This window comes from Aphelocoma coerulescens, chromosome 4A (assembly GCF_041296385.1).
Source record: "Aphelocoma coerulescens isolate FSJ_1873_10779 chromosome 4A, UR_Acoe_1.0, whole genome shotgun sequence".
Classification (NCBI taxonomy): Eukaryota; Metazoa; Chordata; class Aves; order Passeriformes; family Corvidae; genus Aphelocoma; species Aphelocoma coerulescens.
Window position 1 is genome coordinate 13,464,568 of NC_091018.1, and position 13,159 is coordinate 13,477,726.

Below are 13,159 nucleotides of genomic sequence, written 5' to 3' on the forward strand. Positions count from 1 at the left end.
AGATGGAATTTGCAAATGATACGTTAGGGAGAGACAAGATGCAGAGTTTTATTTTCCAGAGAGAGCATAAGCTGCCTTTAAATTTCAGGGACTGCACCACGGAGGCAGTGATCAGGAGCCAATGCCTACGCAGGGGCACTGACTGGAACAAGGACTCATCCCAGAGCATCCAGCCAGGCCAGGAGAACAGGGCTGTAATGGTGACAGGGTCTATAAGAGTCCAGTGATCATTAGGAAAATGAGGGGGACAAGCCAGGTCCAAGGTCAGTCCAGGAAGCCCAGCCAACAAGTCAGGAACAGCAAAGGCCAGAGCTGAGGACAGAGTCTGCCTAAAGCCCAGCCTGGAGGAGGACTGGGGCTCTGGGTGCTAAAGGACTCCTGGTATGCCCAGGGCCTGGTGTTTCTTCATGGATTAACATTAGATTGCACCATTTTTATATTTAAAGAAGCCACTGACAGAAAAATAAATCTCATGCTAGGTGCAAGAACAAGCCTCAGGCTCTTGTGCAAACATTTTAGTTGCAGGAATTTGTTGCTTTTAGGGAACCATTGCTACTGACATAGGAGAAATGTATGTTTACATTGGGTCTTGAAAAGATCCTAACTTCCTTAGACAAAGGATGAGAAGACATGGTTAATAAACAGAAAAGAGCAATTGCTTAGTGTTCAGTCAATAATACTAAATTGTTATTCACAGACTTCAGAGTGCTTTTCAAAGAAACTGAAGAAACTCAGAGAGAAGGAAGGAACTGTGCCTAAGACATCCAGCAGATCGAGATCAGAGAACCAGATCTTTTGGATTTATATTGGATCACAGTCTGAACATGAATGATCCATACTGTGTTGTTGCAAAGAAGTATCAGTTGTACCAGGATATTAAATTTTATATCAACTGTGTTCCTTCTTTCTAATGAGTGGAAAAATCACAGCAAGACAAGAAATCAGCAGGTCACCTCACCCATTGCCACAACCCAAAGTAGGATCAAATAGATCAGCAAAGTGCTCCAGGTTACACCTAATTCTGGAATTATAAAGTTAATCAGCTTCCTCATACACTCAACCAGAGAGCCCCAGAAAAACTAATGCCGGCATAAATCAGTGAGACAGAAAATTAGTAGCAAGGGGTAGAGAAGGCAAAGACGATTTATACCAGTATAATGTGTTGAACTATGATGCAACTTGATATTACTGAACATCTTCTGTATTTTTTATTTTAAAGTTATTATTTATTTTAAATGTTTCCTGAATGGTCAAAAATATTTTGAAATGTAATTCTGTGTACTCCCCCCAGCTTTGCATCACCTGCAAAATTAATAAGAATTTTCTCTGTTCCATTATTTACATTGTTAATATCGATAACAAAAAGACCCAGACTGAAGACAGGCTCTAGAAAACCAGCAATGTATCCTTTCTTTTTGTCAGTGAACTATTGCTTGCTATGAACTACTCCTTGCTTTGCAGTCAGTTTTGTACAGACCTTGTAATACATTTATCCAGACTGCATTTCTTTAACTTTTTAAAGGAAATGTCATGTAAGTGTCATAAACATAATCAAGCTGACAACAGGCTCTGTCCTATCCATAAGGCTTGTTCCCTACTGGAGGAGAAAATCAAGTTATCTGGTGTGATTTATTTTTGACAGATCCATGTTGACTGAAGTTGTTCTCTGGTTATCATCTAGGTGCTAATAATAGTTTGTGAGGTTTATTTATCCCAGGATTTTTTCATGAATTTAAGTTAGTAACGCTTAAATTGAGCTGTATTTCTCTGGCTCCACCCCCCCTCTGATAACAGCAATTTACAGTTGCTTCTTCTGTTTTTCCAGTATCTCATTCACCTTTTTAATTCTTCAAATGTCTTTCAATCATGTTCACTAGACTCAAACTGTTTGAAAACATTTGGTTCATCTGAGTGCTCCTTATCTGTTCTTTACCTACTCTGGGCTGAGATGATTTTGTTCTCAGCATCACCAGTGCCAACTATCTGCTTGTGCATGATCTTTTTTGTAAGTCTAATACAGCAGAGGCACCAATCCCTTTAGCTTTCTTCATAATTTGTTGATAGATTTTCTTCTCTGTTGAATAGGGGGTTAATAATTTCTCTATATCCTTCTTAGTACAAATATATGTAAAGAGCAGTTTTTATCTGGTAGCACTTGACAGTTCAATGGTTTTGCAGCAATACTTTTTAAAGTATTTCTTTCTTATTCTTAGTTATTTGACCCATCTTCCTTTGTATTTTTTTTCATGTGCTTAAGGTCAATAGAGACCTCATGATGTGACCAAGCTAAGCTTACTGCTATTTCTGTTCTACTCACAATTGGGATAAATGGCCCTTTGAATAATTTTCTAAAGCATAATTCCTTTTCTTAACTCCTTTCTTAGACTTCCCTCCTATGAGATCTTAACTACTGATTGCTTAAATCTTTAGCTTTCATGACATCTGTCTTTATTTAACTGATGTCTTTCCTTCCTCTTCAATGGACAACAAGCTGTCATTTTGCAAATGCTCTTTTTTTTTGTGAGCAAAATACTGCCCACTTTTATGTGTTCACCCAGTTATTCGTCACTGGCAGTCTCTAAAAAAACCACAACAATTCCAAACCACCCAACCAAGTCCTCATATTCTTGAGGGTAGGCCATATCCTAAAGAAATCACTACACCTGAAATATCAGCACTTACAATGAACTGCTGTTCTAATGGAAAGGGTTTTTCACTTCACCAAAGATAAGCTCAGGAAAGAAGTCAGAGAAAACAGACCCCAGACACTGCCAAAGGTGAGAGATTGAAATGCAGAGACAAGGTATAAAACTGCCTGGGATTGCTTCTAGCAGTAGTAGCTGTCCTCTTGTATGTGACTGAGGGAGTGGAAGGAGATGGATCTGTTCCAGGCTGTTCATGGCAGTAGGTAATCCAATTGGTACACCCCAAGAGAAAATACTGTGTGCTTTTTGAGCAGTAATCCTGTGGCTTAGAAACAGAGGAAGAAGAAAGCTGCCAAATATTGGTGTCAGTGCTGAACTGCTTGTTTTGAGTATTCAGGCTGTGGAGCAGTGTAGTGCAGCAGGTGTGTGTTGCAGGTATGTGTGTGTCCAGTTAATGGGAGAGGCTTTTGCAGGAACTTTGTGCTGCAGGTTTAGATCAATAACAGGTGTTTTAATGAATGAGCAGTGACTGAAAACCCAGCATTTTGTAGAATTCTTATTAAGCTCAAATTATGGAAAAGAGTCCTTGAAGATTTTGGAAAAGCCTGGTGGGACCCCTTCTTTCCCAAAAAGGGAGTAATTTCTTCCACAGCAGAATGGCAGTGACATACTGCCTCCAGCTTTACAGACCAGGTGTTGCTGCCCCTATGTCTATATAGAAATCACTTTGACTCAGCCAGTATTGATATCTGACTGGTCTTTTGAAACTTATTTGTGGAACTAAGATTTTATTTTCAATTAATCAGGCTCAACAGTTTGGCCAGTGATGGTGCTGTCCTAATGCTGTCCTGTGGAGAAAGGAAGCCCTGTAATGATCAGGATGGGGAGAGTGATGTGCTGCGTGCGGGTTACATGAAATAAAATCTGTAGGAGACAGCTCTTAGGGGATGTCCATGGCTCTGATTACCTTGACAATATCCCCTTTCTCTCTGGATCTCTACGGACCTTTGCCTTTGAGACACAAGAGTAACATATGTGCAATACAACCTTTTCACAATGTCACAAACCAGGAAGCAAACCTGGACACTGCTGCCCAGGGCTCAGTCTGTTACTCATGGCAGTAAATCGTCAAAGCACAAAGACAAGTGGGGTCTGCACTCTGTGCAAGGCACTGGGCACACCTGGCTGGAGGCGCCTGTGTGCGGCACTGGGCACACCTGGCTGGAGGCACCTGCCCATGTCCAGACCAGAGCTGGGCTGGAGCCCCGCGCAGGTTAGTCCCTTCCTCGCCAGACCTACCTATATCTGCTGCAATGGCACTTGAAAAACTCGTTTATCGAGTTGATGTCGCTGCCTATCGGGTCGGCGAACAGGACCGCGCTGACGGGCGTGAAGAGCTGCGCCCGGTCCTTGCCGCCCTCCCGGCCGGTGGCACTGAGGGGGCGAACCGCGGGCAGCTGCGATAAGGAGGAAAAAGAGGAGGAAGGGGGGCAGCCGGGCGAAATCCGCGGCAACAGGCGGGAGGGAGCCGCGGACGGGGAGCGCGCACCGCCGAGGGAGCAGCGGCCGCGGCAGCAAAGGGAGGCGGTGGGGAGCGGAGAGAGGCGGGCACAGCCGTGGCGGAGGGAGGAGCGGGCGGCCGGGCGCAGCCAATTCGGGGGATCCGTCCATTTTTCGGCGTGAGTCAGGCACGTCGGTGGGGTGATGCTGCGGCGCCGGGCAAGGGCCGGGCCAGCCGCGGGGAGCGGCCCGCTCGCTCGGGCCCGGAGTCTCGGCCGTGCCGGCGCTGCCACTGAGGGGAGCGGTGCTTCCTCCTTCCCGTCCCTCGCCGGGGCTGGCGCCATGGCCGGGGGCGCCGGGCCTGCCGCTCCCTGACACCCGCCCGCCCGCGGAGGTACCGCGCCCGCGCCCGGGGATGCGGGGGATGCGCGGGCGGGGGCTGCGGAGGGCTCGGGGCGGGCTGAGGGGGCCGGACACAGCGCTGGCCGGGGGTAAGGGCAGCTCAGAACAGGCAGGAAAGGGAGAGCGGTGGGCGGCAGAGCCGGGCGGGGAGAGGAGGGTCCCGGAGTGGGGGGTCTGGAGTTAGCGGGCTCCGCGCAGCTGAGGCCTCTGCCTCCCCTCAGGCTGCTGCGCGCGGGACTCCTCTGGGCAGCGGAAGGGAAGTGCAGAACTGCCCGTGCCCCGAGCGGAGCTGCCTGCTTCTCCCGGAGCCTGGCACTGAAGGGCTGCAGCGGGAGCGTCTGGGCGTTTCATGCTTCGTCAGCCCGGCGGCATTTTGGCTTTGATTCCGTCTTGCTCCTACCTGTTCCTGGAGAAGAGGCACCGTCCCGCCATGTGTCGCTACAGCCTCCACAACCTCCTGGATTGGATGTATGGCGGGGTGGACCCAAGCTTCGCCGGCAATGGAGGGCCGGAATGCGCCGCCTTTCTCTCCGGCCAGCAGCGCTTGCTGGAGAGTTTGGTCTTCCTCACTGTGGGCATCGTGGAGATCCTCGTGTCCCTGTGGAAGCTCAGACAGCTGCCTGTCCGGGAGCTGGAGAATCTGCTGCAGCAACCCCAGACTAAGCAGGAGAGCCTGGGCAAGAACGTGCTGCTGGTGCTGCTCTGCCTCATCTTTGGGCTGGAAGTGGGGTTCAAGTTTGCCACCAGGACTGTCATTTACCTCCTGAATCCCTGCCACGTGGTCACCATGATGCAGGTAAGGCTTGTGCAGGGTCACCTGGAAGTTTGCTTTTGTGGTGTACTTGCAAAACAGTTGGTTTTGGCTTTTTTCCCCATAGTCGGTTTGTGGACCAAAAGTGCCTAGCAGAATTACAAATGCCAAGAATTGGTATAAATATTTTAAAACTTAGCTTTTTAGTCAGTTGAATTTAAATCTATCAAAAAACCCAAGTCAGATGAAAAGGTGAAATTGTAGCTATAACTAGTGTCCAAATCTCTGGTTGAAAGTGTGAATAATTAAGGCTTTCTCATCACTTGCCTTTGCCTGATCTTTGCTTCAAGAGTAGAAGGTGCTGTTTTCACTGACATCAGTGCTAAAGTTTGCACCAAATCTAATGAAAACAAGATTAATGCAAAACCAGCTATGTAATTTACGTGCAACTTTTTCAAGCAAGTCACTTCTGGGGGTGTGATTGTATTTTGTGAAGGTGTTGGAGAAACAAATTACTCATTGTGCAGATAATGTTGGTTTACCTTTCTAATTTTAGAGGCTGAACAGGATAGAAACAGGTGTTACCTGTTTCTCATACATGGGGTGAACAAACTGTTGTGGCCTAATACGTGTGGATAAACCATGTCATTTAATGACTTGTGGCATGGTCGTTGATGTGTAATAATGTGCATTGTGTGTAGATTTCAAAATAATTATACATAGATAAACAATTATTGAACAGGGCTATCTAAAGCTTATAAGTTGTCTTTGTTAATAGTACTATGCATGTAGTTAACTATCAGTTTCATGGAGCTTGGTAAGGAGTGGGGGAGATGTCAAAAAATATTATTATTTTGCTAATTTTGTACCCTCAACACTGAATAGCTTAAAAAATTTAAGGTCAAGAATTAATCGAAGAATATCAAAAAGGCTTTCATGAAAGTTGCCATGATAGCAATGTCTGTCTAAGATGAAAATCAAATCAGTGCTATTCTGGGTCTCCCATTGCAGCATGTGAGGTTATCTGGGCTGAATCAGATCAAGGCAGTTCTTGGATTCACACCTGGAGAGCATTTCCTAAAAGGAAGGGAAACATCTTTTCTGGTTGTACCAGTGGTTTGAGGGAGCTGGGTTTTATTTCGGGGGGGGGGGAACAAGCTGCAACAGCAATATTCAAGACCTTTACAGCAATTAATTTACAGTTCCAGAAATTAATTAGCAGGTTATGTAAATTCCTAGGCTGTGATGCAGTGTTTGCTCAGTAGTTTACACGACAGGACTCTTCCTTCTTGTGAAGCGATAAGGATTGCTGTGCGATCAGTCAGTCAGTATTGGGAGTGAAGTTATGCAAGGACTATGTAGAAATAATTAAAACAATACAGTTACGTTCCATTTCTAGGCAATACTCAAATTAACTGAGAAATGTTCCTATTAATTCTCTGGAAAAGAGGTGAGGATATATTAACAGTAGGATTTGAAAGCCTAGTTGCCTTTATGTTATGATGTTAATGATAAGTATTCAGCTAAATGCTTACACAAACCTGGGGGAGCTAGTTCTGTTCACCTCTTTCAATAATGGCCCCTGAAAGGGAGATGGAGACTTAAGCTTCGTAGTCAGGCATTGCCATTTCTGAATGTCTTTTTGACTAATTGTGAAGTTTTTTTAAAAATAATCCTATGTTAATTACTCATTAGATATGGTGTTCCAGCATTTATGAAATTGCGAAGGCGGGCATATCAGCAAAATGTAGAAGTCCTGCCCCTTCATCCTCAAAAAGATGTATTATAAGTAGGCCTGGGCTTAATATAGAGAAAGAGAATAATGGCAAAATCAACGGCTTTCAGCAGAGAAAAAGGATTAGATACAAAGTCAATGATCTCCACCAGCAGACAAGTAATACATAGTTGGAATCTTGAAAACATTGTTTTTCTAGCCTGAATTTGCTGAGGGTAACAGATTTGTAAGATGAAATACATGAAAATATAGTTTGTCCTTCTTGCAGTAGTTTGTACGTAATCCTGTTGCTGTGTCTAAATAATAGAATGAACAAAGTAGAAGGTGAAGAGATGAAACATGCTGCAAGAATCAAGATCACTTCAAAGGGAAGCCAACAGTAGTTGTTGGTAAAGGTCTCTTCTTTCACTCTACTTCTGTTTTCATTTTCTTCAGCTGAGGCTGTTTCACCTCAGCAACAAAGACTGGGCTCTGAGCCAAAAATATTTGGAACTGAAAATTATCCTTCAGATTTTCTTTGCATAAAAGCAAAAGTCCTCCTCTTAAAGGACCTAAGACAGAAATGAGACCAAAGTAAAATGGAATTTAGATGTGTGTGCATTGGGGCAGACAAAACTGTGTAATATAATGGCTACTGAGTTTTACAAGTGAGTCTGTTTTGACCTGGTGCGCCTAATTTCTGCCTAACCTGTGTTCAAGTCTTTTCATAAACTAGTTTAGATGTGTCACTGCAAGGATGAAGTGTTGATCAAGTGAATGTATTTAACTGCCTCAACAGGTCTCGTGGTTAATCAGCTTCCCAGAATTTGTTGCCATCCTGTCATCTGGTTGAATTACCTAGAAGCAGTGGTACTCATTTCCTGTTATGGGTTTTGGCTTCTTGCATAGCTTTTGGAGGAAGGGTGTTTCTTCACCAGTGTCCTGAGTGCAGCATCAGAGAGAAATCCTTCAAGTCTTAAAAAATTATATGTATTTTGTAACAAAGGGGAATGGAAACTGGTGTGGTTTCTCTGGCAGCTGTGGGATGGGGTTGGGGCTTGTTTGTGGAGCATGGTGTGTAGTTAGTGTGTGGTGCAGCAAGGGGAGAAGTTTGTGAAGGAATTCATATTGAACTCTTTCTTTACATAAAAAATGGTCTTTGTGAAAATTATTTGAATACCTCTGTTAAAAAAGAAAACAAAACCAAGCCACAAACCACTCTTCTTTCAGGACTAGGGATGTGATTGGGCCAATGCAGGTGCAGACCTGGCATAAAAGGGAAACGTTGAATCCCTAGGCTGTTCAAAACATCTTTGCCTTTCCATAGCAGGAAACCAAAATCAGCTTATGTTTAAGGAACTAGGTGTTATATTTTTCAAGATGTTAATCCTTTCTAGTATTTTAGGACACATCATTGTGTTACTGAAATTGGCCATGTGAAGGAAGTCTTTGAAGTTTCTGATTGAACAATGTGAGAGGGAGGATTCCCTCAAGAGCCAAATACAGCCCTATTGATTTCTTTACAAGCTTTGTGAAGGAGACTTTTAGCAGAAGCCAGTGTACTTGTTGAGAAGTGTACATAAGTGTTGTGTCTCTGTCTATGAGCATTGCTTTAGTGATGTGACAGGAAAATTTAATGTCTTGCAATGTCAAACCCAATGATTTCAAACTGATTTTCTTTATCTGTTCTGTATTCATTAAACTAAATTGTTTTTTTTACTTTTCAATCAAGACCTTTGTGTTCATATAGCAGTTCTTCATTTCACATTTAGTGAAGGAGCAGTTAGAATTTATATCAAAAACTGGTTCTCCATTATTTGTTCCTGTACCCCCAGTTTGTAGTTTGACACACATATTTTGCAACCTGCTATTGACAATCAAGGTAACTTAATGCAAATGAGTAAACACAGGTGTCTCTTGATGTCCTGAAGACACCCAGCTGGAGTTAACAGGCAATTAAGATTAAGTGTAGACAGGAGCCAGAGCTAAAATTAGTCTGTATTGCAAAAGAGAAATTTGTAACCAAAAAAAAAAAAAAAAGTAAGGAAAAAGCCATCTAAAGCAGAGGTTGTAGGTAACACTGGTAGGGTGAAGTGATCTCAAAAGGTCCTTTCCAACCTTAATGATTATGTGATTATTATAATGTTTTTCTCTTTAAAAAGATCTTCAGCTTTAAACACTGAAGGCTGTGACTGACCAGTCTGTAGAAATTTAAACTGTGTGTGTATAAGTTTGTTGAAACCTTGTTTAAGGAAGTGGCAGAAACACAGCTGTAGTCTAATCCTAAAATGATAGGTACGGTAGTCCTTCTTTTAAACTGTTGTAGATTTTGAACTTGCCTTCAGTTTGTCTAGGCCTTCTTCCAGAATGCTGATTTAATACCAATTTAAAAATAAATTTTGTAATTTTATTTTATTTTAGAAAGAGTTTTGTAAGAATAATTTCTCAGTGGTAAATTCTCAATTGCTCAGTTGTTGTTATCCTCTTCCAGTTCTTCACTGAATTATTGCACTTCAGCCAGTTAAGGACTGATATTTGTTTGGAATAAAGAAAATGTGTTTTTAGGAAACACCTGTTCTGCTGGATGATTGCTTTGGTGATCTTTTTAGGCAAAGAGAAGTAAACTTAGAGGTGAAACAATAGGTGGAAAGAAGTATAGGTTTCATCCAGTGATCTTGGTCTGATGTTTGCATTAATAAAACCAGTGCTAAGTGCATCTGCAGTTCAGTAAATACTAAATCCTGTGTTCATTATTTCAAGTTCTGGCTTCTTTAGAGACCTGGATCCTTCCTGTCCTCTGCAAAAGAGGTTACTGTTTTTTGGAAACAATGGGCTGTTTTCAGAACTTACATAATAAACATAGCTTGACTGAATTCTGCATCTTTTGGGAATGTGCCCCAAAATATATCTAATTAATTACTTCCTTCCTCCTTTTTTTTGTCTTTTGATTTGCACACACACAGTTCCTAAATGCTTTGTAATATTTGGAAGAACCAGTTAAGTTGTGTCTATTTTTTTATATTCTGTCTCTTCAAAACCTTGAATTAAAATTAAAGGGACAAAATTTCCTATGAATATATATACATTTTTCAAAATGTAAGTCTTTGAACAGAAGTCTTTCTTTTTACAGCTGCAAATTAACTTGTGATGCTTTCCCTTACAGCTGATGGCTAGAGAGGAAATTCATGCTGGTGTGTGGTGAAAAAGGGCAGATAATGAAGAATTAAAGCACTGAAAGCACCAGTGTTTCTCGGTGGCAAGCCTCATTTCTTGCAAAAGAGTGCATTTTCCTTCCAGGAAGATGATAGCAGCCTCAGGGACACAGATAGGAAGTGACAGCTCAGGAGACAATCCATCAGTTCCTTTATCCCAAGTCTGCCGTGCTCCAGAACCATTGGTCTGGCCTTCAGAACACCAGGACATGCTTGGATAGCTTAATCTGCCCCTGGTTCCCAGAACTGCCAGGTTTTTTTTCTTAATTTTACAATTTAGTTTTTAGCGATGATTTTGTTGTATTTAAAAAACAGTCAACTGGAGCTTAGAGGCTTTTACTGATACTGCTGTTAATGTAATAATTACATATAGGACTGAGGAAAAGTTTTTCTGTGACAGTTTTAACACTGTATATAATTTGTTTCACCATTATGTTTATTTTTAGTCAATTGCAGCATATAGTAGAGAAATGGAGAAATAGTAGTATGAGGCAAGGCAGGGATTCTTAGTCAGAAATAAGAGTAATTTTTTATTTAGTATTAAAAAAATTAGCAAATATGTCCTAAGGCTGTGATTCACTTTTCTTTGTTTGAGGACGTCTTTTTCATTTAAACAAGATTTGGCCATTGGTGCTTTATCCTAAGCTTTAGTCCAGGTGACAGGGACCACAGGAACATGTCATGGTGCTGGTGAATGTTCTAGTTGAGGAATTGCAGTCTAAAGTTCTTGGTTAAGCCTTTGTTTTGAAGTTGCTAGAACTTGGAAATACTGCTGTGCTTGAGGCTGTAATGCATTCTTAGATAATGCTCTCATTTATTCTGAATAGTCTTAGGAGAAAAGAATATAAAAAGTGTGGAGCTGACAAGGGATATCTTGCTCTCTAAACAGGAGTAGGAACTACATAATTGGAAACTGTGGATGAAAAAGCTTAACTTTCTCTGACCCCAAATATTTACACTGAGTGTTATCATCTAAAGGCCACTAGATGAATGATTAGGAAACCAGATATTGGCTTGTTTTGATGAGATCATCACAGATTTAAAGCAATTATCATTCAAAGTGTGACTTATGTAGTTTGAGCAACTTACTAGGGAGATGAAGGCCTATTTTGTTTTTTTCTTCTGTTTAGATCTTTTTTTTTTTTCAGAACAGAGCTATTAATAATTTTTTCAGTATGCTATCCATTGTTATGATGTATTGCTGCTGGCTGTAATATATTTTTAGGATGCCTTTTTTATAATATTTGGCAGTTCCACACACCATTCCGTGTAGGTTGTTTGCTGGTAACTTAAACTGATGTTTCAGGAGTAGCTGCCTGAGGCTATTAGGAATTTCAGTGGAGTGGTGAATGAAAACAGCAGCAGTACCCACACTGGACACCTTATTGATTCCAGGGACTGGGATGTCTTTCATCTCACGATTTCTTGTCTAAGAAGCCCTTGTTTGCTGTCTCCTTGCCCTGCTGTAAGTGTTGACGCTCCCAGTCACAGATGATTGCAGGGGTTGTACACCAGCCACATCCCCTGCAGCAATTTGAACCGTGTCAGTGTTCACCAGGAACAAGTCCTGTGCCACGAATTTGAAACCTGCAGAGTGCAATGGGACTCATGTTTCTGGTGGCACTTCCTCAGGGCTTTAGATTGATGTGATGAGGGTTTATGTTTATTCAGATAGCCAAGTAATTAGTGTCAAATAAATTTAATGGTTTGTATTGTAATACTTTGTTGGTTAGTGAAATGCCATCTTAAATTATCAGGAATACAATGTTGTATGCCTTAGCTTTTTATGGATTGTGTTACTGTTCTGTTGGTAAAAGTTGGCTGTAGTAAGGCTATTAGTTACTTACCATCTTGTGTTTTTACAAATTTCTGTTGTAAAATCCTACAAAATGAAGAATTTTGAACTGTGATGAGAAAAAAGGTGTTGGTGACTTGAGGCAGAGTAGAACAGGACTTCTCTATGATGATTTTGCTTCTGTAGGGAATGGATACAAAACATCCTGCTCAGGAGAAAAGTAACAAAAGTGAATATGCATGAGAGAATCTTCTTGTGAACTCATGTGTCACTGACAGATGGAGATGCAAGTTAATCTAAATTCAGTGTAAATTAAATTTTCTTAAGAAATTTGACTTAACAAATTTATTTTTTAAAATTCAGCCTCTTTGTTCCTTTACCTCAGATATGTTTTTAATTGCCAGGTTTTGTTTAAGCATTGATTTAAGAATGGGGAATGAAGTAACCCACTACTAGGTACAGACAGTAGTTAGAGAAAAAAGAAAAGTAATCTCAGTGACCTTTGAAATACTAATTCCTAAGGTGTGATAGCTAATGCTAATGCACTCATAGAAAAACCTGAGTCATATGTTAATAATTAGTCCTAAACTATGAGAAGTCTTGAAATCTTTCACCTAAGACTCTAAAAGGAAAGAAGGTGAATATAGGTTTGCTGAATAAACAAACTAAGCCTGTACAATCTAGAATGTCCCAATGAACATATATCATTTATGATACATTAGACTCGAGAGGATGGAAGCTGTTCAGTTTGCTACACTTCTTCCATCCCTGGGTAGAACAGGGAAGCAGGGATAGGCAGCTCTTTGTGTTCCAGGGTCTGGTTTATGTAACACAGAAACTACTTTTACTGTAGTATTTCTTAATGCTCTGCCAGCAGTGTTGCTTTGAATCAGGAGTATCCTTAGCACGAGATTAACACAGGGCACATTAATCCCTGAACCTGTCTGACAGCTGCACTAAGGCAGCAGTGATTTTTATGCTAAAATATTAAATACATTCAACTTGCTCCTATTTAGCAATTAGAATATAACATCTTTCAGTAGCTCTTCCTTTTTTCCCCAGATTTAGCAGTCTGAACTTGTCAAACCACAGCTATGACTTTTATTTTTATTTAAATTCCCTTTCAGAAGGCAAGTGATG

The 13,159-nt window shown here is 41.4% G+C and overlaps 1 protein-coding gene across 5 annotated transcripts in view; it reads left to right on the forward strand.

Moving 5' to 3' along the window:
* The first annotated feature begins 4,327 nt into the window (after nucleotides 1–4,327).
* Nucleotides 4,328–13,159, forward strand: part of TMEM164 (transmembrane protein 164) — a 37,114-nt gene continuing 28,282 nt past the window's right edge. Inside the window, exons 1-2 of one of the 5 annotated variants that reach the window (XM_069015391.1) lie at nucleotides 4,328–4,539; nucleotides 4,769–5,343. In XM_069015391.1, the coding sequence (XP_068871492.1) occupies nucleotides 4,897–5,343 (447 nt within the window). In that variant the 5' untranslated portion in view covers nucleotides 4,328–4,539; nucleotides 4,769–4,896. Of the gene's footprint in view, nucleotides 4,540–4,768; nucleotides 5,344–5,456; nucleotides 5,476–6,551; nucleotides 6,749–7,860; nucleotides 7,883–9,232; nucleotides 9,308–13,159 lie in introns of those variants that run through there. The other 4 variants (XM_069015396.1, XM_069015394.1, XM_069015392.1 and 1 more) reach the window with 4 other exon arrangements.